At 54.7% G+C, this 23,405-nt stretch overlaps 1 protein-coding gene and 1 long non-coding RNA gene across 2 annotated transcripts in view; both read right to left on the bottom strand.

Moving 5' to 3' along the window:
• Window positions 1-251: 251 nt before the first annotated feature.
• On the bottom strand, window positions 252-1,384 carry LOC141544326 (uncharacterized). The gene is made up of 2 exons (XR_012482579.1): window positions 773-1,384; window positions 252-480 (listed from the first exon to the last, which is right to left on the bottom strand). It is a non-coding gene; the product is annotated as an uncharacterized LOC141544326 (long non-coding RNA).
• A 2,979-nt stretch (window positions 1,385-4,363) lies between these two features.
• The window catches only part of GLCCI1 (glucocorticoid induced 1), a 43,013-nt gene continuing 23,971 nt past the window's right edge, over window positions 4,364-23,405 (bottom strand). Inside the window, exons 4-8 of the mRNA XM_074271047.1 lie at window positions 18,968-19,090; window positions 16,179-16,310; window positions 14,531-14,729; window positions 6,656-6,776; window positions 4,364-6,418 (exon numbers count right to left, since the gene is read on the bottom strand). Coding sequence (XP_074127148.1) covers window positions 6,082-6,418; window positions 6,656-6,776; window positions 14,531-14,729; window positions 16,179-16,310; window positions 18,968-19,090 — 912 coding nt within the window. The 3' untranslated portion in view covers window positions 4,364-6,081. The remainder of the gene's footprint in view (window positions 6,419-6,655; window positions 6,777-14,530; window positions 14,730-16,178; window positions 16,311-18,967; window positions 19,091-23,405) is intronic.

Below are 23,405 nucleotides of genomic sequence, written 5' to 3'. Positions count from 1 at the left end.
AGTGGGTGGGCAGAGGGGGAGAGGGAGGAAAGGGGAGAACGGGGGAGGAAGGGAGAGGGGCGGTAGGGAGGGGGGGGGGAGGAAGTCAAGGGGCCCCACACAGACCCACGTGCTCCCAAGAAAGGCGCTCTGCCTGCGACGGTGGTCTCGGTGCCCGTCCGGAGCTGCCCTTGGGCTGCCCTTCTCTGAGTGACGCGTGCCCGCGGGCAGGGGCCCGGCGCACCTTTGGGTTCCCGCCTCTTGCACGGGGCCAGAGAAAAACACGGGGTTTTATTGAACCACATCATTAAAGGATGATGTTTCACGGGGCAGGGGGTCAGGCTGCGGGTCTCCGAAGGCTGGAGGAGCTGCCCCCTGCAGTCCCGCGGCCTCGGCTCTTGGCGCGGGGTCCACCGGCGACACCGTCCGCTGCCTCCCGGCTCATTCCCGGCCCCAAGACAAACGACGCCGTCCTGGAGGCCGGCCAGGTGTCAGAGGCTTCTGGGAGACACGGAGGAAGTAGAAAGGCCAGTGACATCATTCTCACCCTCCCCAAAGCCCTCCTGGCTCCCCTGTCGGGTGCTTCCAGCACATGGACAGTGAGGAAACTGAGCAAAAGGGGAAGCGACTTGACCAAGGTCACACAGCCAGAAGTGCCGCTGCCCCTCCCCCTTCTCTGGGAAGCCTTTCCCCCCTCACTTCCTGTGCGTCCCACATGGAGCTCTCTGTGTAAATGTGTCCCCCTCCCGTCTCCGGGCGCATGGTCACCCTGGCCGACACCACCTTTCCTCACCTTTCGGACCCTTGCCCGGCACTCGGAGGCCCCCGAACGTTTGCTGTCCTGGCAGACATTTCCTCACCGACTTCCCGGGCTTTCACTCGTGGCTGATGGTCGTGGGGGCTCGGGCTCTCCAGCACCCTTATGAGGAGACCAGGCGGAGGTGGGGGTCTGGGCCCAGCAGCTTCTCTCTGCTCCGGGCACTGCGGTGGCCCCCCAGGGCTCGATGGCCCTAAAGGCTCGGTGGCCCTCTAGGGCCCGGCCCTGGCTGACAGGCCAATGGCTGCCATGCTTTGGGGCCGTGAGGAGGGAGCCGCAGCCATCTGTTTGCCCAGGGCGTGGCGGCTGGGCTCGGGCCGGGCTCAGGGCCAGCTCTTCCCACAGCCAGAACCAGCCGGACTTGTGCTCTCCTGCAAAAACAGCCCTCCTCTTCCAGGCTTCGGGAAAGGGGAGAGGAGGTTTTGGGCAGAGATGACCGCTCCAGAGAGACCGGCCCGACTCCCACCTGCCCGGGCGTCAGGGAGCACAACCTAATTCTCTCGACACTGCCCCCAGACACGTCTCATCCGTGCTCTCGGCACCCACAAACAGCCGGACCCTACTGTGCACAACGGACCCCCAAGTGCCTGCTGAAGTCTGGTGACAGTGGCCACGGTCGGGGCTTCCTGGATGCCCCAAAGCCACCAAGGCTCGAGAAGATTCAGCTGCAAGTGCCAGACCACAGGCTCGGGTGGACGGCCGGAGTCTTCTCCCTGGGGCAGCTCCTCCTACCCCGCTGAGGTTTCTGACCCGGGCTCCCAGCTGTCCCCGAGACCAGCACCTTTCCAATGGTCATCACACCGACAAGCTGCCGCCTCTCCCCCCTCCTTTGCCCAGGCTGTCCCCTGGGTCCCTTGGAAGACGGGGCTGTGACAAGGAGCCTTTGCTGGCCCACTCCTCACCCCCAAGGCTGCCACCCATGGAACAGGGGGCACTCTCTGGCATTTGTGAGCTGCAGCTCAGGCACTGTGCCCTTTAGGGCGGGCACCCCAGGGGCTTAAAGTGGTTCACAGGGCTCCTGATTCTACGTCCCCACCTTGACTTGGTGCCCACAGTGATTATTGCAACCTCATTCCCAAGGTTGTCCAGAATTGCTGGGTCCCTCTGCAGCTCCCCCCAACAATGTAGCCATGTGCCCGAATTCCTGAGCCCCTTTGGATGCCTTTCTCCCTATTAACGACCGACCGGGCCGCCCACCTTGCGCAGCTCCTGGGATTGGGCCACGGCTGCTTTGTTCTGGCCGTCGTGTCTCAGTGCCGCCTGGCGCTGCGCTCTCCAGTCCCCGAAGCCCCCAGACCTCCTCAGAACTAACTCCAGTGGAGCCTTTGACAGGCTATGCAGGAGGCCGTGGAGGTGAGCAAACTAGCTGGCCAGCCTCACACCAGCTTTGTGGTGTGCCTGGAGGGAGGCCCCTGACCGTTCCCCCGCAAGTTCAAAGGCTTTTTCCTTTTCTTTTTCTAAATCTAGAAGATAGTAAAGAAACACTCCAGGAAACATCACGGTCAGCTCCCCGACCCAGGACACTGCTTTGCTTCAGGTTAAAAACACTTTATTTCCAGATAATGATAAATTCTGGAGCTGATGAGAGAAATTGGAACACTGAAGCATTGTGGGAGTTGTGAAATAATCCGACTTGCTGTAGAGCGGTTTGAACCGAGGCCCAAAGGGCCAACAACTGCAAGCTCTGACACCACTGGCCGGTATCACAGAGAAACGGCAGAGAAAAAAGGGCCTGTGGGCAAAACTTTGTGGCAGCCCTTGCGGCAAGGAACCGGAAAGTGGCTGCTGCCCGTCGGCTGGAGAACGGCTGAACAATAATATTCTGTAAGAAATGACAACAGGAGGATTTCTGGGAGGCCTGGGGAGAGGGATAGGAACCGAAGCTTAGGGAAGTGAGCAGAGCCAGGAGACCATTATACACGGCAACAAGACTGTACGATGATCAACTGTGACGGACGTGGCTCTTTAATGGCGCGATGGTCCAAGGCGATTCCAATAGACGTGGATGGAAAGAGTCCTCCGCACCCGGAGAAAACGATGGAGACTGAATGTGGATCGAAGCACTGAATTTTCACTTTTTTGTTCTTTTTTTCTTTCTCGTTTTTTCCCCTTTGGGTCTGATTTTTCTTGTACATGACAAGTGAATTGTTGAAAAGAACTGCACATATTTAACCTACAACAAATTACTAGCTGTCTTGGGGAGGAGGGAGATGAGGAAGAAAAACTTGGAACTCGAAGTCTTATGAAACAAATGCTGGAAAATATCTTTATATGTATTGGGAAAATACTGAGGAAAAACCATTTCTTCAAATCCTTTGGATATGAAATCAGGGCTGGCGGGAGTTCTGCTTCTCTATGGGACGCCCTCAAGTCTGTACCAGGTTCAAAATGGGAAACATCAGTCGTCATCCAGTGGCTTTTCTTGGGAAAGCAAGTGTGTGACCTCATGAGACCCCATGCGAGCCTTCCATGAGAATGCACGCTGGAAGTCACTGGGCTCCAGAGGCCGCCTCGGTCCTTAGTGTGCTGCTGGCAGATGGGCCAGAACATGCATCCACGTGTGAGCCCCAAACACAGCCCCTCCCCGTGTGACCCCCAAACAGCCCCACCTGTGACCCCACCAAATAGTGCACCACCCTGTGTGACCCCACCAAATAGTGCACCGGCCTGTGTGACCCCCAAACAGCCCCACCCTGTGTGACCCCACCAAATAGTGCACCACCCCGTGTGACCCCCAAACAGCCCCACCCCGTGTGACCCCACCAAATAGTGCACCACCCCGTGTGACCCCCAAACAGCCCCACCCCCGTGTGACCCCACCAAATAGTGCACCACCCCGTGTGACCCCCAAACAGCCCCACCCCGTGTGACCCCACCAAATAGTGCACCGGCCCATGTGACCCCCAAACAGCCCCACCCTGTGTGACCCCACCAAATAGTGCACCACCCCGTGTGACCCCCAAACAGCCCCACCCCATGTGACCCCACCAAATAGTGCACCACCCCGTGTGACCCCCAAACAGCCCCACCCCGTGTGACCCCACCAAATAGTGCACCACCCCGTGTGACCCCCAAACAGCCCCACCCCGTGTGACCCCACCAAATAGTGCACCACCCGTGTGACCCCCAAACAGCCCCACCCCCGTGTGACCCCACCAAATAGTGCACCACCCCGTGTGACCCCCAAACAGCCCCACCCCGTGTGACCCCACCAAATAGTGCACCGGCCCATGTGACCCCCAAACAGCCCCACCCTGTGTGACCCCACCAAATAGTGCACCACCCCGTGTGACCCCCAAACAGCCCCACCCCATGTGACCCCACCAAATAGTGCACCACCCCGTGTGACCCCCAAACAGCCCCACCCCATGTGACCCCACCAAATAGTGCACCGGCCCATGTGACCCCCAAACAGCCCCACCCTGTGTGACCCCACCAAATAGTGCACCACCCCGTGTGACCCCCAAACAGCCCCACCCCATGTGACCCCACCAAATAGTGCACCGGCCCGTGTGACCCCCAAACAGCACCAGCCCAGGTATACCTCACACATGACAACAGAACTCCTTTTTACTAATAGCTTTATTTAAATAAGACACGGGGATTTCTCTACTGGAAAAGTACAAAACAAAAGCCACATCCGTCCTCACATAAAGAAAGCCCGGTCTTGGGTCCCCGGGCTTCAGAGGACTCAACGGACAAGACCCAGACACCTCGGAAACGCCCTGAGCCCCCAGACGGGACCCCCGGCCCCCCAGCTTCCTGGGAGCTCACGGGGACGGGCGGAGGCTCCTACACGGCACGTCCAAACCTTCAGATGCACTAGACAAACGGGCAGCACGACTACTAGCTAGCTTCTCACGGGGAAGGGGAGGCGTGGAATGGCACCCAATCTCTCCAGCTGAGCTTCCTCCTCCTCCTCCTCCTCCTCCTCCTCCTCCTCCTCCTCCTCCTCTTCCTCCTCCTCCTCCTCCTCCTCCTCGCTCAGCCCGGGACACACAGGCCGCGCAGCTGCCCGGGCCACCCAGATGCTGACGCCACGAGCGGGCCCTTCCTCCCTTTCTTCAAGGCCTGACAGCATTACCGAAAAATTGGTTCCAAAGGTTCCCCCACAAAGATGACAGAAGGGGGTCCCGTCCTTCTGGCGGAACACCGACCATGTTGTGACAGAGCCAGAATAACTGCGGGGGGAATGGCGGCCCCTATTGGTGGGAGCAAGGGAGCGGAGGCTCCCTGAAGAGTGACCAGCAGACAGGCGCCCTCCCTCCTTCCCCGGAGCCAAAGGAAATCCCGCAGGCTTCCCCGGAGCCCGGGCCCTCGGCGGCCACCCGGGGCTCTCCCCCCTCGCACTCCCTCGTGGAGGAGACCGGCAGAAATGGCCGCTGACAAAAGACACGGGGGACGAGACTACAGGAAGCGCTCCCGGCTGCTGCTTGGAGCCCCCGGGACCATCCACTGTCCAGGGACGGAACCGTCTCTGGACCCGAATGTGGCTGCACTCATCTAAAGCCGGGGAGGCGGAGGTGAGAAAGCAGAAGCTTGTTCCCTTCCGGCCAGAAAAGGCAGGAACGATTTCCAAGGCGCCAGGAGCCTGCTGAGCTGTGAGCAGGCATTTCCAGGGAAATCCCTGCCTTCCGGCCCTCCCACCGGAGCACACACTGCATGCCCCCCGCCCCCCTCCTGGAGCCCTGGCTCTCAGACATGAAGAACGCCCCGCTGTGGCCCGGTGCTCCGGCCCCGAGGAGGGGCACTGGCCAGCCCTGCCCGGATCACCCTCCCGCGCGGTCTTCCGAGAAAGTAGGATGGGATGAGGGACGGTTAATGGGAGGGCCGTTACTGGGGCCCCCGTCTTCGCCTTGTGATTTACATTCCAAGTTACCTGAGTTAGACTTCAGCTGAAGTACCTGAAACGAGGCCCCAGGGAGGGCGCGGCGGCCGGGGCTCGGGTCTGGCGGCCTTTGCATCGTGTGCGTCACAAACACCCGAAGCGCGGCGTCTCCCACAGGACACAGCGCAGCCAGACAGCTTCCGTGTGGACAGGCAACTTTTGGACGCGGGAGGACTGGGACGGACCGCAGGACACGGCTGTGGTCCGGGCGGACGCACGGCTGAAAATGCTGGGTGGGCGATAGGCGGGCGCGCGGGCCGCTCGCCACACAAACAGAAGAAAACGCTCGAGTCTGGGCCCGTCCTGGCAAAGAGATGGGGCGCTCGTCCTCCGCGGTCCAGAAGGGCTCCCGCCCTCCCGGGGCTGGGGCCCGGGCCGGCTCCCGGGCCGGCTCCCCTTAGATGGCCACGTAACTCTGGGACGAGGCCCGCTCCTCGGCCTGCCGCTCGCCCAGCAGCGGGGGCGGCGGCAGCGTGACCTCCGCCACCGCGTCCACGGCGCCGGGATCGTCGGACAGGGAGGAGAAGGCCACCCGGGCCGAGAGCTGCTCGACGGCCAGGGCGCTCAGGATCGGGCTCTGGCCGGAGCCCGGGGAGCTCTTGAGCATCAGGTCCGAGGCGGGCAGGAGGGGCCCCAGGAGCCTCACGGGGCAGAAGGCGGATCCGGTGGGAATGAAGTTCACCTTGTTTTTGTCAGGACACGAGAAGAGAGGGGCCGAGATGGGCTGGCGGGCCCTGCGACAAGACAGAAAGCACCGTGACCCCGGGGCCCAGCTTCTGGAGCACAGGGACCCCCGTCTCAACGAGAAGGGGCGCGGCGGCTCTGGGGTGGGGGGGCATTTCAGAATTTCCTATTCCCCTCATAGCTGTGGGGGTGGGGGTGGCGCCTTTCCCAGGCCTCTTTCCTCCTTGACCCTCAATACGCCCAGAGGAGCAGCCTTTCCCCGTGGCCCCCAGGGGGGCGTTACTTACGCCATCTCCTCAAAAACCTTCACTCGCTCGCAGCCCTCCGGCGGCTCCCGCTTGAACATGTAGCTGTTGTTGGGTTTGGGGGAGGAGGCGTACTTGGGCAGCGGCGAGCTGCTCCCGCTGTCTGAAAAGGTAAAACGGCTGTGAGAGGCTCTCGGGAACGGACTGGCCTTCCTGGGGCCCACTGAGGGGCCTGCGCCCGAGTTCCAAGGAGAGACGGGGCCGCCCGCCCCACGCCCGGGGCACCGTAGTCCAAAGCCAGATGAACACGAGGCCCAAACCCGGGCTTTCTCAGGCACTGCCCTCAGCCTGGAGCCCAGCGGCACTTTCGGACAGCCCAGGCCGAGCTGCCCAGAGGGGACCAGCTCGGAACCCCTCCCCCCAGCTCTGGGGGGCCTGCACAGTGAGAGAAAAGCTCCAGGAAGCCCTGTGGGTGGGGGAGTCCTCAGTGAACACGTGGGCTGGAAGGAACCTCAGAGCAGCAGGGGTCGTGAGCCCCAGTCAGCCCTGTCCTAGACCTCAGTGGGAGGGGTTTGTGGTCTCTGGGCCCGCCCCAGCCCCTCCATCCTCCCCTGGGCCACTTCCTTCTCCCCTTCTGTTCGTCCTGACCCCTCGGTGAACCAACTGAACTTGAAAGCACCGTCCCCCTCGGCTGAGCCCCTCACACCCCTGACGGGTCGCCCATCGGGCCCAGCCAGGCCTCGGCCTTGGACCCTTCCCACCATTCACCTATGGCTTTACGAGCCCATGCTGCTGAAAAAACATCATGGCCCCAGCCCCTGCCACTAGGCAACCTTCCCCCCCCCCCCACTCTCCAGTCTCTTCCTGCTCAACCCTCCTCAAGCCTCCCCCTTTCTTCATCTTTCTTCCAGCAAGTGCCTTCGGCTCCTCCCTCCTGCTTCCCCCACCTCCCAGGACGAAGGGGCCTTCCTCCTGGCCCAGGCCAGCCCCAGTCTGAACCATGACCCCACCCCACGCCATCTCCGGCCCCTCGGCTTTCCTTCTCTTTTTTCTTTAACTGAGAAATCATTTATTGATCAGTAGGGTGCAGGACCTAAAAGGCCAAAAGAAAGGAGCTACAGTTTGGAGAAGCAGAAGGGGGCTCCCTTTCTCCCCTTACCCCTGCCTCTAATCCGCCTTTTGTTGGGGGGCAGCCAAGCTGGCTGGAGGCACAAGGAGCGCAGAGGGCCGCCCCGCCCCAGTTTCTCTCTCTCCCTTCCTGTGACGCGTTTGCTCCATGAATGTGGACCTGAGTATGGGGGCCGGAGACTGCCCACTCCTCCCCACGCCTTCCCGGCCTGAGGAAGCCCCCGGCCCCACATCCCAGTGCCCCTGCTCTCTCCCAGGGTCCGGGGGCTCCTTTCTGGTCGCCCCCTCTCCCCCTGCTTCTCCCCCTCTCCTCGGCTGGTGCCCCTCAGCTCCGTCCTGGGCCCTCCTCGTCTGCACCCGTACCCTTCCCTGTCAGCTCCCAGGCTCCATGGCCTGCACGACCACCTCAGTGCTGCTGCTGCTGCTTCCATGTGGCCGTGTGGCCCCGCGCTCTCTGTGGACCCCCAGCCTCGGCTCACAGCTTCTCCGCCATCCCAACCGGCAGTGGGAGAGTCTTTAACTCCCCCCTCCTCCAAAGCTCCTCCTCTTTTCCGGGAAGCCCCCCCACACTTTCCCCATTTCTGTGGAGAGCAAGGACCCTCCCCAGCCCCTCAGGGCAGCATCCCGGCCTCCTCTCTCTCACATAGTTTTGGTGATGGCAGCTACATTGGGAGCCCCTTTTAGCTAAAGTGGATTGACTCCTGAGCTATGACCAGATGGTAGGGATTTTTACACAATAAACCAAGGAATCTGAATTTTTTTCTATAGATGATGGGAAATTATTGAAGGCTTTTGAGTGGAAAAATTAACTATTCACTGTAGTGCTTTGGATGATTACGTACTTTGGAAGCAGTTAAAGAGAATTGGAAGGGGGGGGGGGAAGAAGAAGAATTGATAGGAAACCAATCTGGAAGCACATCTAAGTTAAGTTGCTCTTATTTCCACTTCAATGTTCTTAACTTTTGCATCATTGTTTCTGTCTTATGTGATATAAATGCTACTTTTTAACATCAAAACATTTCACATGGCTACAGTTTCACCTTGTAGTTAATTGTGTTCTCTCCAAAAGAAGAGCAAAATGATTCTGCCTCAGTGCATGTGATGTTTTGCTTAGTTCTTGCAATGATTTTGTACTTCTCTATCAAAGCTGACGGGGGCCAGAGCGCACTCAAAGGGAATGCAAAAAACAGCATAAAACACCTAAAGTCTCAGACACTCTCACCAACCCTGAGGACTAGGGCCCAACTCTAACACAAAAAAGCCACCAAAAACCGAGTCAACCAAAAGAAAGCACCTGCTCCCAGACAGCTACCGTGGGGATGAGCAGCAGACTCAAGACCGTGAAGTGAAAACAGCTACCTCTCCCTCAAAGGAAAAAAATAGTCACAAACCAAAAAAGAGTTCTTGGAAGAGCTTTAACAAAAGCTTTAAAAATCAAATAAGAAAGGTTGAGGGGAAAATTTGGAAACTTTCAAGAAAATTATGAAAGACCATGTGGAAAAATGACTGAAAATCTTATGGGAAAAAAAGGAACTTCTTATAAATTAATAATTGACCAAGGGGAAGCTCTGCCTTTATAAGACTCCAAGAAATAATAAAACAAAATCAAAAAATGAATAAGTAGAAGAGAAGACCTGAGAACAGATCAAAGAGAGAAAATATTTCTGAACTACCTCAAAGTTGTGATCAAAAAGAGTCTAGACAGTACATAATATTGGGAAGATTCTGGGAAGACGATGGAGCAGAAGAACCAGGGTTCCAGCTCCTGAATGGGAAAAACAAAAACAAAAAGGCAGGGGTAGTAATCCTCGATCTTAGAAAAAGTTAAAAGTTAATCAAAAGCAAAAAGGAAACTACGCTGTGTGTCGGCCACATTAAACAATATGGCTTTAGGATATTTGAAATAACCTGATGGATTAAGGTTGGAATACTGCTAGAGTACAGGAATTGATGAGTTGGCGGATGTAGAAAAATATGGAAATACTTGGACTTTATGAAGGATGCTGTTATCCACATTCAGAGAAACAGGACAAATTGGTACAGCCCTGCATAGAAGTATATATAATGTATATAGTCATCTGTGTATGACTACAGGTGCATACAAGCATGTACATATAAGTGTGTATATATATATTTATATTTATCTCTATATAAATATATCTATGCTTAGTTACAGCCTTCTTAGGGAAAGTGGGAGGAAGGAAAGGAGAAAAAAATTTTTAAGTGCACAGCAGAGAATAAAAGAAAACCTACCATTGTGGAAACAAAGATGGACAGCTCAACATAATGTGCAGTATTTACTAGACAGGCTTTCTTGGAATGGAAATTTATTGTTTCATATTTTGCAGCCTCTCGTGTTCTGCTATGCAAGTGGCAATGGTTTTTTTTCCCTTTTTCTATTTGTTTTCATAAATAAATTTTAAAAAATTATTTAGGAAAGTTGCCTTGAAGTTTCATTACTAGAAAGTAAAATAAAAATTGAAAAAATCCACTGCTTACCATAGAACGCTCCAAGAACTCACAGAAACATTCACTAGAGTTGAATTTCAAAGTTTCCAGAACATCACAAACAATAGAAAGAAAAGATTTACATACTGTAGAACTACAGTCAGGGTAACACAAGATTTAGCAGGTTCTGTATTAAAAGACTAAAAGGCATGGAACATGACATCTTCAGGAACAAGTCAACTGGGTTTGCAACCAAGCAAAGCCGAGTATAATCCTGCATGGAAATAAATGGATATTTAATTAATTAAAGGACTTTCAGTTATTTGTGAGGAAAAGAGCGGCACTGAGCAGAAAATCTGACCTACAAGAACTGGGAAAAATACCAGGGGGTCGATCTTACCAATTATAAGGGATGTCGTAAAGACAAACTGCTTCCTTCTTATATGAGAAAATATCATCTCTGCTCTAAATTGTCTTTACTAGGGTCCTTTGAAAGAGCACACATGGAAGGCCTGGGGTTGAGCTGAGCACGATGGGATGGAGAGTGGTAAAGTGGACGGCTGTCTCACACAAATGAGCTGGGAATGGAGGAGCTGGTGGAGGGGTGGGGGCGGGAGGGTGGTAATGGTAGAACTTCATCCTCATCAGAACTGGGTTACAGAAGGGCTCGTGTTATCTAGAAGAGTACAAAGAAGGTGCATTTTCTTAGTGTAGGAGAAATCGGAAATCCTAACAGCTAAAGGTGAGGTGAATAAGACTGAATATAAGAAAATCATTGCGTTTTAATGACTTAGATACAACTAGGAACTGACTGAAATTGGACATGGAAGGGCTGTCCATCAACGGGAAGCGGCTGAGCAGGCCGTGGCCCCGGCTGTGAGGGGATGCGGCCGTGTTGCGAGGAGGGATGCAGGATGCTTTTATAACAACATGGAGACCCGCACGAAGTCCTGAAAGGAGCAGGACCAAGAGAAGCTGCCTGGAGAACCGGGAAGGCCTGGGCTACTCTGCGTGGTAAACATTTAAATCCGCTGCAAAGGGAGAGGAAGGAGCTGCTGCCCACCGGGGAGAGTGGCGAACACAATGACAGCTTCCACGGAGCCTGACAAGCTGTGTGACTGCCACCGGCGGAGGGCGGGAAGGAGAAGGCGGGACATTCCGAAAAATCAATGAGAGAAGGACTGCGGACCCGGGGAGGGAGCGAGTACTGGGGAGCTCGAGAAGAGCCATCAAGTTCGGACCCCTGGTGAGGGGAAATGAGGATGGTCTCCGCAGGGATCGCGTGGTTGAGAAGACAGACAGGTCTAATGGTTCCTCCAAGTCCTTCCCACGCAACAGGAACCACAGCGAAGAGGTGGGTGACGAGGGGGGGAGGCGCCCCGGCACAGCAAGGGGGAGGGAGGAAGGGAGGGCAGCGCCGGGGGGATGAAAATAAGGCGGCGAAAAGACGGTCCTGAGGGGAGTCAGTGCCGGGGCTCCACTATCCGGGCTCCTTGTGAAGGAGGCAGCCAGGGGCCGGCAGCCCACCCGAGGGGGCACCTCTCCGTCGGGAACAGGGCGGAGGCAGCCGGGGGACCCCAAGGCTGGCCCTGGGCACTCGGGCTGTTCTCTAAGCAGCCCTTGGGGGCCCTGCCTGGACTTCAGGGGTGTCGGGAAGCCGGAACATTCGTAGTGCCCCAAGGATGAGGCAGAGCTCCCGCTGACTCCCTGCCGCGGGGAGAGCCTCCAGAGGGGGCGCCTGGAGCATCCTCGGATCGCCAGCAGCAAGGGGCGGCGGGAGGGCCCACACGGGCGGCCCGGCACAGGGGGCGCTCTGGCCCCGGGCCTGCGGGACCCCCGAAACCTCCGGGTTGGGGAAGGCTGGACCGGACCGGGCCGACATAATCTGACCAGGGGACTCGGATAAAAGCTCCTCAGGCTTCCGGGTGCCAAAGGGCTCCAGGCTGCGAGGTTCGGCCCGGGGCACTCTGGGAAGGGCCGGCTGGAGGTTCCATGGGCTGAGGGCGGATCTTGGCCTGGAGACCTTGGCTCTCTCTGGGCGCCCCTCCCACTATATGCCTCGGGCCAGGAGGAAGGTCGGAGAACGCTCCTCCTCCCCAAGACCGGCTGACCCTCACAAATGGGCCTCCCCACCGCCCCCTCACACTGGGGCTCCAGGCCTTCACTCGCCCTCTGCTCCCTCCGCTGGCCACGCCCCCACCCCGCGGCGGCTCCGCCCCCCACACGGGTGGAAGGAGATCCCCCTCTGCTGACCCAGCCCCCTCACTGACCTGTCCCCTCTCCCGCCCATCCCCCCAAGGCCCCCAAGCTCTCTTCACGCTCAGTCAAGGACTCCTTTGAAGGCGCTGTCACGGAGCCGAGGGCAATCCCCACGCAGGAGCAGCTCTGGTGCTCCGGGGCCCCAGAGCCCTGGGCAGCTGGGGGCCTTCGCCAACTGGGAGCCTGCACCTGGCGCCGGAGGTGGCTGCCCGGTCCGCTGTCCCTCGGGCCCCGGCGGTCTCCCGCCTTCCATCTCTCCCGGCCAGGCCCCCAGCACGCCCCCGGGGGCAGGAAGTGAGCCCTGAGGGCCGCGCTCCTGGGCCAAGGCCGGTGGGCTCCTTCGGTCTGGCTCGGCTGCCCTGGGTTAGGGAGAGGCTGGAGCCCTAAATGCGCACACCAGGAGTCGGGCTCTTTCCTCTGCTTCAGCCTGGTTCCCCTGCGTGGGCTGAGGGAGAGTCTGGGCTCCTTCGGCTCTGGTTCCGAAGCCCTGGGCTAGGCACGGGCCCTCCGGTCTGGGCTCCTTCGGGTCTGGCTCGGCCGCTCTGGGCTAGGGCGAGGCTGGAGCCCTAAATGCGCACACCAGGAGTCAGGCTCCTTCCTCTGCTTCAGCCTGGGCTCCTTCGGCTCTGGTTCCGAAGCCCTGGGCTAGGCACGGGCTCTCGGGCCTTCGGGTCTGCTTCCAATTGGTTCCGATGTCCCGCTGGGGCAGCCCCTGGGCTAATGCTGGGGGAGGCGAAAGAGTCCCGGCTCCTGGTGTGTAGCCGGGCCTCGTCGGGGCCGCGTCCATCGGTCCGTTCTGTCCCCGGCAGCCCTGACCCAGCCCCAGGGAAGAGGCCGGGCCTCGCGCCCTGGGCCCAGAAGCCACATTCCCCCTCACCGAGACCGCCCAGGGCCAGCTTTGCCGGGGAGTCCAGCACTGCCCCCCAGGTCGGTCTTCAGACAATGCTAAGGGGGAGCGCCTTGTCCGACCCCCGCGCAGGGGGGCTGGCCGGACGGTGGGGAGCGCAGCCGCCCCGGAGGGAGAGGGGCTGAGGGTAATCCTGCCTCGACCATTCCCTCCCTTAACACCCCAGAAGTGAGGCTCCCGAAGCCCCTTCCTAAACGCGCCCCTCCAGCGGCCAGAGGCAAGTCCCGGACCCAGGTGCGGTGGCAGTTCCCAGGGGACATCGGCCTGGGAGGAAAGGTTCTGCCCCTGAAGTGCCCCCAAAAGCTGCGGTTCCAAGCTCCCGGGGAGCTCTGAGGAGGCGCGGACCTTCCCGGGAGGAGGGCGGCCATGTCACAAACCCGCCCCGTCAGGAGACGCTGGACGAGCTGGTCACCGTCATGTGAGAAGACCGGCTACCCCTCGTGGGCCTCTTCAGAACAAAACCCCAAGCGCTCCAGACGGTGAGGGCGCCTCCCCGGGCACCAAGAGCGCCAGAAACTACCCCAGCAGAAATGCCCCTGGCCTTGGGTCCGGTCAGGATCCTGCCCGCAAGGGCTCACCCGGGGCCTCTGGGTCAGCGCCCAGCCCACTACTCAGCCCCGAAGGGCACTTGGCCAGCAAGCGGACAGCCAGAGGAAGAAGAGGGAGGGGTCTGACGGGCTTCAAGCCCCGGCACCAGTCCCCTGCATTGGCTTCCCAAAGGCCCACACGGCCATACACTTAGGCCACGTGGGGAGGCTCCTGAGTGTGGCGGAGAGATGGGTAGCCTGGGCGCCAGAAAGGGCTAGCCCCAGAACCCCACCTCAGAGCTTTCCGAAGTGTGTGTGGGAAGGCCCGCTGCCTCGGAGGAAGAAAGATGGCCAGCACACATTACACACATTACCATTATCATGATGAATTTCCCATTCATCTTTAATTAATAAAAGTTAAGTCCCAGGGCTGGTGGGCACAGACCCCGGAGGGGTACTAGGGTTCTGCCACTGGAGAAAGGAGCCGGGGGAAGGGCTAGCCCAAATCTCATTCTAGAACCCTTACCTGAAATGACAGGGAAGGCTGCCGCAGCTAGGAGAGCCCTCCCCGCACCCCGCCGCTGCCCCCCAAGAGAAAGAAGCTCCCGTGAGGGCCGCTCAGCCCGAGGCAGCGCCCGGCCCCCTCACCTTTGTCACGGTCGTAGAGCAAGTCTTCGGTGGAACACGGGCTGCCGTCCTGAGACACGCAGGGCGAGTGGCTGCTGCTGCAGCTGCTGCTGCGCTCCGGCACCGACGGCGTCTGCGTGTCTACGCTGCGGGTGCCGCTGCTGCTGCTGCGGTACTGGGCGGGCGGCGGGGCGCGACGGCCATCGGGGACGTCCAGGGGCTGGAACGCAAACAGCACCCCAAGAGGTCGCTCACATCTGGGACGGTCAGGGAGCCGACCCCCAGAAGCACCGTCCACTTGGGGTCTCTGGCCAACAAGGGACCACGTGCTCCTTGTTCACTCGTCTCCATTCCCGTAGCGCACTGAGGCCGAGCAGAGAGCACAGCTCTCTTGCCAACCCCCACTGCCCCAGCTCTAAGGGGTCCCGGGCATTCTGCCCACATGATCGCACAAGAAAGCCGGCAGATGAATCTCGGAGAAAGCCTGAGTCGGTCCCTAAGCTGGACTTCTTCAGTCAGGTTTCCCCTCATGGGGAAAAGCTGAGTCGAAACCTCATCAGGAGCCCCGGCCCTCGCCCTGCGGCCCCCTTCGGCCCCTTCTTCAAGTGGGAAGCGTCTTAAAGCTCTCGGAAAGCCCCAAAGCGCAGAGAGGGCAAAAAGGGAAAACACCGCGTCTTTGAATCCCATATTTGGACACGAGGCCTGGGCTGAGCTGCCGGGAAGGCCCCTGGGCCCTCCCGACACCCCTTCACAGCTGAGGGCCCCAGGTGGGAGGGTCTTGTGGAGCCCAGTGGGCAGGTCCCGAGGTAACAGGGAGCCGGGGTCCGCTCTCCCATCACGGAGGCTGGGGGCTGCCGGAGAGCATGACGCAATGACTCCACGGATTGTGGCCAAGTGCACTACAGAGGGGAGCCCGAAGAGATGGCGCCCGGCCCAGGGCAGGTGTTCTGCACCAACTGGCGGAGTCGCTTAGAAACCAGGCTTCCCTTTCAAACACTCGGGTCCGTCTCCCCACCCAAGGCAGCCCCTGCTCTCTCTCCCCAAAACAAGGGGGACGTTCGTGGAACTCCAGACCCGGAAGAGGCTTTAGGGGTGTCAAGTCAGGCCCGATTTTATGGAGGAGGAATTTATTTGAGCAGCGGGAGTGGGGAGTCAGAGCTCCCCTGCCACTGAGCCAGAGCCAGCCCCCTGGCCCCTCAGATACCACCCATGCCAACAAATGGGGCAACCTCCCACCCAGGACCCGCAGGAGAAGGCATGGCGGTTGTGTCCTTCCCAAAGGGACAAGTTCTCTGGAGCCAGCTCCCCTGGGGTGCCTTCAGAGGCACAGGAGACGAGGCACCCTGGGGATGAGGGGCCTGAGGGATAAAGGGGCACAGGGGACAAGGGGCCCAGGAGACACGGCTCAGAGTGCACCACACCAAACAAGGCGCCTCCATCCCAGCCAGGTGGGCTAAAGTGCGAGTCTCCCCAATAGGGCTGTCTGGGGACGGAGCTCAGGGCAGGCCCCCTGGAGCCCTGCCTCCAGCAGAGAAGAGACTAGGAACAGGCCTGCAGCACTCTGAGCCTCTTCAGATCTTGTCCACCCCCCCCTTGCCCTTCACTTGTTTCCCTCTTTCCCCCATTGTCTCTTGCCCCCTTCCCGCTTGCCCCCCACCCTTTCTCTCACCTTGCCCCCTTCCTCCCTGGCGCTGCTGTCCTTAATGAACACCTTCTCCAGCTCCGGGCTGATCCCTTCGACGCTGCAGGGCACCCGGGACACAGCTGACTTGGGCCCGGAGGCACACTTGGAGCCGGCAGCCTGAAAAGACAAGCAGCATGAGCTCGGGGGGTGGGCGTCAGGCCCCTGGGCCCGGCCTGCTTCTGGCCTCTGTCGGTTCATCCCCTGTAGCCACTCTCAGGGTCCCTTCCATGACCCAAATTAGCCCACATGGAGCTCAGGAAGCATGTGGAGGACAGAGCGCTGAGAGTCTGGGGGGTTCGGCCCTCCTAGGGGCGCGGATCAGTCTCGGGAGGAGGGATTCACCGGCCTCTTCTGGAGCAGAAATGGGGCACGGACCACTCCCAACCCCTCTTCCTCTGGGCCGGTGTCCATCAGCACCACGTATGTTTGGTCAAGGAGGAGGGGTCTGGGCCTTCAAAAGTTAACTGTGGGAAGGGGAGACGCACCCCAAACTAGGACATGGGGAAAACAAAGATCAGTGGTAAGAGCTTACAGAAGGGGGTCACCACTAATACACACCAGGCCTAGAAGGAGGGTGGACGTCTAAGGGCATCCCCCCAGAATAACCCCTTCAAATTCTGTTTTCAAATCCCCTGAAAAGTTCCTGCTTATTGAATGGGCAGGTGAGCAGGCCGGCCCAAGGAACGGTGATCTTGGGAAAGAAAGCGGCCATCGCCATCCCGGCCTTCCACCTGAGGACCAGGGACAGGTCATGGAGCTGCCCCTGAGCCAGCTTGGCCACACCCACCTCCCAACACTCCTAGGGAAGGCTGGGACTCCAAAGAGGACAACCTCCCCCGACCAGAGGACGAAATGGACCCTCAGGAAAACCACCCGCGTGATCCACAGCAAGGAAGGGCCACAGATGGAACCGAGCTTCCCCCTCAGCGCTACAGCCCGCTCTATTAAATGGAGACTCTCCTCCTTTAAAAGCATTTTCCCCCATGGACATGTAAAAGCAGTTTTTAACATCTTTTTTTTTTTTTTAAGGACATTCCAAATTCTATCCCCTTCCAGAGACAGTGAGCAAATTCCATCTAGATCATCCACGTGCAATCATGTGAACCATATTTCCATATCAGTCATTTTGTGGAAGAAAAACCAAGGGAAGGAGAAAGGGAGGCATGCAGGGATAGAGGCAAGAGAGGGAGGGAGGGGGGAAGGGAAAAAGGGAGAAGAAGAGTAAAAAGGGGGAAGGAGAGAAGGAAGAAGGGAAAAAGGGAGAGAGGAAGAGAAGGGAGGGACAGGGAGGAGGGAGGAAGCTTCCATCTGCATTCCAATTCCCTCTGGTCCTTCTCGGAGGCTGCCTTGTGCTTCCTCCTGAGCCCCTCGGGAATGGCCTATCAGGGTCCTGCTGAGAACAGCTGAGTCAGTCCCACTCTTCATTCTTCACTGACCAACGTTGCTGTGACTGTGTCCAATGCTCGCCCGGATCCGCTCACTTCACTTCCCATCAGTCCCTGTCCGTTTTCTCGGGTTTTTCTGAACTCTTTCTTCTCACCCTTTCTTATAGCACCATAATATCCCTTGCAATCACACCACAGCTCGTCCAGCTGTTCCACAACTGATGGGGAAGCTGCCGTCAGTATGGTCCAGATGGCTCCTTTCCCTTCTTTATGATCTCTCTGGGATGCAGACCTAGCAGAGGTATTAGTGGATCAAAAGGGACGCACTTGATCCCCTTCGGGGCACGGTTCCAAGCTGCTCTCCAGAAAGCTGGATCAGAACCGCTCCAACAACGCAACAGTCATCCAATTTCCTCACGCTCCTTCCGACATGCGACAATTTCCTTCACTTCGGTATTAGCCAATCTGGCAGACACGACGTGGTCCCTCGGAGTTGTTTGAATTTCTCTAATCAATAGTGATTTAGGGTATTTTTATCCGGTGACAGATGGCTTTGATTCTTTGTCTGAAAACCTCGTGTTCTATCTTTTGGCCATTTATCAATTGTAAATGATTTGTATTATTATAAATGTGAATCAATTCTCTATATTTGAAAAACAAGATCTTTATCGGGGACACGGGCTGTAAAAATTGTTTTCAGCTTTCTGCTTTCCTTCTAATCTTAGCTGCATTGGTTTTGCTCATGCAAAAACTTTTTGAATGTAACAATCTTGTTTAAATTAAATTCTCTGTTTTACATATCATAATGCTCTCTATATTTTTTGTTTGGCCCTAAATTCTTTCCTCCCCCATAGATCTGACAGGGAAACCCTTCCATTCTCCCTAATTTGCTCATGGTATCACCCTCTATATGTAAACTGGGTTCGCATTTTGACCTTATCTTAGTATATGGTGTGAGCTGTGAGTTTTGGCTACATTTAAATGGACACCTTGTAAAGAAAATCTTTAAAGTTTTCCACTAATGATCAAGGCTGATTCAGAAGTGATAACAAGTCTCACTGCATTCTGAAGATTTTGGAAATACTCTAATGTCCTCAAAGCACTGCACACATCCTAGCTCGTCTGACCTTCCCAACAATGCTGGCGATCAGTGCTACGACCCCCACCGTCAAGCTGAAAATACTGAGGCAGTGAGAAGGCGCCCTGCCCGGGGTCCCACTGTAGGTCTGAGGCCAGCCTAGAAGCCGTTCTTCCTTTCTCAGGGCCCTGGGCGTCAAAAACAGATTTAAGACGAAGCAGCAATCGAGCAGCCCAAGCCTTCTCCTACAAGAGCCCCGGCTTCCCCACAGGGATCCTGTCCCCGGCTGCAGATCGCAGCCCCCTGCTCACCTGCGTCTGGCTGCTGGCCGTGGGATGACCGTGCAGGGGGGAGTGCCGGTCCTTGTCTCGGTGCCCGTGCCGGCCACTGCTCTGCTTGCCACGCTGGAGCTGCTGCTTCAGCTTGGCGATCTGCTGGAGAAACAAGGAGATGTAGGTGAATGGAGCTGCCCTCTGGCCACATACCGTCCTGGCTCCCAGCATGCAAACAGGCACAGGGCCATGGGGTGTTAGGATTACAAGGTGCTAACTCAGGTTGTCTAAACAATTCTCTAGCTCAAAATTCACACCTTTAGTTCAAACCTTTAAAAGAAGTTTACACCTTCAGACTTCTGAAAAGGAGTTTACACCTTTAAAAAGTTCATTGGCTATGGGAGTTCTCACAAGCCCATTCTCTGCAAGGATAAAAGAAGGCAACATTGAGTCTGAAGAGCAGTCTAGACCGCGACATAAAGTTGGGACAGCAGTCTGTATTGAGTCAAAGAGAAAACGTCCCGTGGATTCACAAGTCCAGCAATCCCACACTTTTGGAGGGGAAGGCTCCAGAAGCCTCTCAAAAAACCTGCTCCAGAGGAAAAGATTATACAGAAAAGAAACCTCCTCCCAGAGAAGGATTACAACTGAGAGACAATCAGAACATTACAATTTGGGGCCCAACGTGGGGCAAGGACTTATTCCGAGCCCTTCAGAGGAGCTAGCCCGGACTTCACAATTTGGCACCTGAACAGGGACAGACACGATCCTGATTCCAGTGGAAAAGCCTTTGATCTAGATCTCCGTGGAAAAGTCTCTCTGACGCAGAAATAAGCGTGAGTAACAAGGAAACTTTGTTAAAGAGCTAAAGTAGAATTTCAGTGAAATGGGGCAAATGTTTAGAAAACAGCCTTCTGTTTCTGTTCAAGGAAAATGTTTAGAGAACAATGTCAAGGATATGAAAAGCCAAGGATTGATTATAATTTTGGAGGAGATTACTGAACTTTTAAAAACTGTGCAGGTCATATGTCCTTATTTTTCTTTGGAAAAAGAACTAGATTTAGATGAGTGGAAATTAGTAGGAGAGAGCAACTAGGAGAACACTACAATTCCAAACCAAACTTAATTTCAAAAGATACACTTCATACATACAATTTAATTCAAGTGGCTTTAAGAAATTATGTAAGTAAAGAAGATCCAACTCACTTCCAGTTGATCAATGATGGACAGAAATAACTATACCCAGAGAAGGAACACTTGGAAGCGAATGTAAATTGTTAGCACTACTGTCTATCTACCCAGGTTACTTATACCTTCGGAAGCTAATAATTAATGTGCAACAAGAAAATGGTATTTACACACATATGTTGTATCTAGGTTTTACTGTAACACATGTAAAATGTATGGGATTGCCTGCCATGGCGGGGGGGGGGGGGGGGGGAGGGAGTGGAGGGGATAATTTGGAAAAATGAATAAAATAAATAAATAAATAAATAAATAAATAAAAGAAATTATGTAAGTATTAGATTAAAGAAAAAGAAAGAGCCAGAGGGGGAGGATCCAACTAAATTAGGTGAAAAGGAAGAATCAGATAACAATGGAGTTAAGTAATTCTGAGCAACAGGAGCATTTCCCATCTCCTCCCTCAATTAACCCTTCAGGGGTGGAGGAAGAAGGAGGAGGGGAAGAGGCAGAAACAGAAACAGAATTGCCTGTGAAGAAGCCTAAGCCTATGACAAGATTAGAAAAAGCATTGGTTAAAGCTAAGAGAGAAGGACAGGATATAAGTGATTTTATACATGCATATCCTGTGATTGAAGAGATTGACTCTGTAGGTAAAAAAAGGAGAAGATATACACCTTTAGATCTGAATAAAATTAAAGATTTGAAAAAAGGTTGTACCTTTTATGGGGCTACATCAGCTTATGTTAAAAGGTTACTAGATGGTTTGTCTTATGAAGTCCTAACCCCGAATGATTGGAAATCCATAGCAAGGACATGTCTGGAACCTGGACAAAACTTATTGTGGCTTGTGGAGTTTCATGAATTATGTAAGATCCAAGTCAGATGCAATTTGGAAATAGGATTTAACACACAATTCACTTTTGAGCACTTAGCTGGTGAAGGTCACTATGGAGAGAATTCAGAACAGATTAATTATACCATGACAGTGTATGAGCAAACTGCTAAGGCTGCAATAAAAGCTTGGGGTGTCCTTCCTGGATAGAAAGATCAGGGAGAGGCTTTCACTAAAATACAGCAAGGTCCCAATGAACCTTTTGCAGATTTTGTGGGACGTTTGCAAACTGCTGTCAAAAGAACTATTGGAGAAAATGCAGCTACAGAAATAATGACCAGACATCTGGCTAAGGAAAATGCCAATGAGATTTGCAAAATAATTATATGGGGATCAGACAAAGATGCTCCTTTAGAGGAGATCATAAGACGCTGTGCTACAGTGGGAACAAATGCTTTTTACACCCGGACAATGATGAATGTGGAAAGAAGGGTCCTTCCTGGCAAGGGCCTTCTAGAGAAACTCGGCGATGTTTTCAATGTGGAAAAATTGGACATCTAAGAGCTCAGTGTAGGTATGGAGATACAGTGAGAAGACAGGGTGAGAGAAGACCTAAAACCCCATGTCCAAAATGTCACAAGAGTCTCCACTGGGCTTCTGAATGTAGATTGACCCAGGGAAATGAGAGGCGGGGCCCAGCTTCATCCCCCCAGATGGGGCATGATGGCAGCCGAGGTTACATCCAGAGAATTTTAAGACATGATCAATCAGCCAAAAGGCAATCAGATGGAAGACAGGGATTGAAATTAGGAAAAATAGAGTTGTGTGCAGTAGAGACTACCGAGATACTCCCTGGAGAAGTGAAATCTGTTCCTGTTGAGCCTATGGATCCTTTGCCTCCAGGCACAGTAGGCTTGACCATTTCACCTTCTGAGAGTGCCTACAAAACAGTGTCCATCCATACACTGATGTGGGAGACTGGAGAACGTGTATCTAATATCCCAGTCACTAACACAGGCAGACAACGTGTGATTTATCAACCAGGAGAAGTAGTAGCATCAGGCTTATTGTTACGGACCCCTAATAAGCAACCTAGTGATAGTCGCCTAGATTTTGACTCCAATGAACAAAATCCAGGAATATATTGGACAGCAGCTGTGACAGCTGACCGACCTATGCTTACTATTTATATAAACGGAATACCATTTGAAGGATTGGTAGACACGGGTGCAGATCGTACAGTTATTAGAGGTGCCAATTGGCCCAGTCACTGGCCAAAGATTAAAGCAGACACCTACATGTCTGGGGTGGGAGGATCAATAGCAGCAGAAGTTGGTGCTAGGCCTTTGAGATGGGTATTTGAAGGAGAAACAGGAGCTTTTACTCCTTTTGTGGTTGAAAAAATCTCCATCAATCTGTGGGGAAGAGACATTTTACAGCAGATAGGATTACAAATAAGCACTTCGGCTTTTTAGGCAGGGCTGCTGTTGAAGGCCTACCTGCACTTTCACCAGTTCCTATTCAGGGGAAGACTGATTCACCAGTGTGGGTAGAACAGTGGCCCTTAAGAAGTGATAAAATTCAGGCCTTATTAGACATAGTGCAAGAACAACTTGACCAAGGACACTTGCGGCCTTCTCTAAGTCCTTGGAATTCCCCAGTATTTGTGGTGAAAAAGAAATCTGGAAAATGGAGGATGTTAACTATCTAAGAAGAGTAAATGAACAGATGGAAACTAGGGGAACTCTTCAGGCTGGACTTCCATCTCCTACTCAGTTGCCAAGAGAATGGCTTCTATGGGTTACAGACATTAAGGATTGTTTCTATTCTATCCCTCTAGATAAGGAGGATATGAAAAGATTTGCTTTTTCAGTGCCTAGTGTTAATTTGGCTGAGCCTTATAAAAGATATGAATGGACAGTTTTGCCACAGGGAATGAAAAACAGCCCTACTATGTGCCAAATGTATGTTGCTGCTGCTCTTGCTCCAGTAAGAAAAGCCTTTCCAAAAGTAATATTGTTACATTACATGGATGATATTTTGGGATGTGCACCTGAGGAACAAATGTTAGAAGCATGTCTACAAAAGACCATGGAAACACTAAAGTACTACAAACTGCATATAGCTACAGAAAAAATTCAAAGACATGCTCCTTTTCAATATTTAGGATCTGAAGTATATCCTAAGACACTCACAGTACAAAAGCTTTCTTTAAGAACAGAGAAGTTGAACACCTTAAATGACTTTCAAAAATTAATAGGAGATATCCAATGGATGCGTCCAGTGTTAGGCTTAACTACCAATCAACTACAACCTCTATATGACATTTTAAGGGGAGACAGTGCTTTAAATTCACCACACCAGCTTACAAAAGAAGCTCAAGAGGCTTTGAGACAATTTGAACTGGCTTTATCCAATGTGGTTGAAAGAGTCACTCAAAAACCCTTGGAAATATCAGTT

The sequence above is a fragment of the Sminthopsis crassicaudata genome, chromosome 5 (genome assembly GCF_048593235.1).
Source record: "Sminthopsis crassicaudata isolate SCR6 chromosome 5, ASM4859323v1, whole genome shotgun sequence".
Taxonomy (NCBI): Eukaryota; Metazoa; Chordata; class Mammalia; order Dasyuromorphia; family Dasyuridae; genus Sminthopsis; species Sminthopsis crassicaudata.
This window is presented reverse-complemented; position numbering and strand designations above follow the sequence as displayed.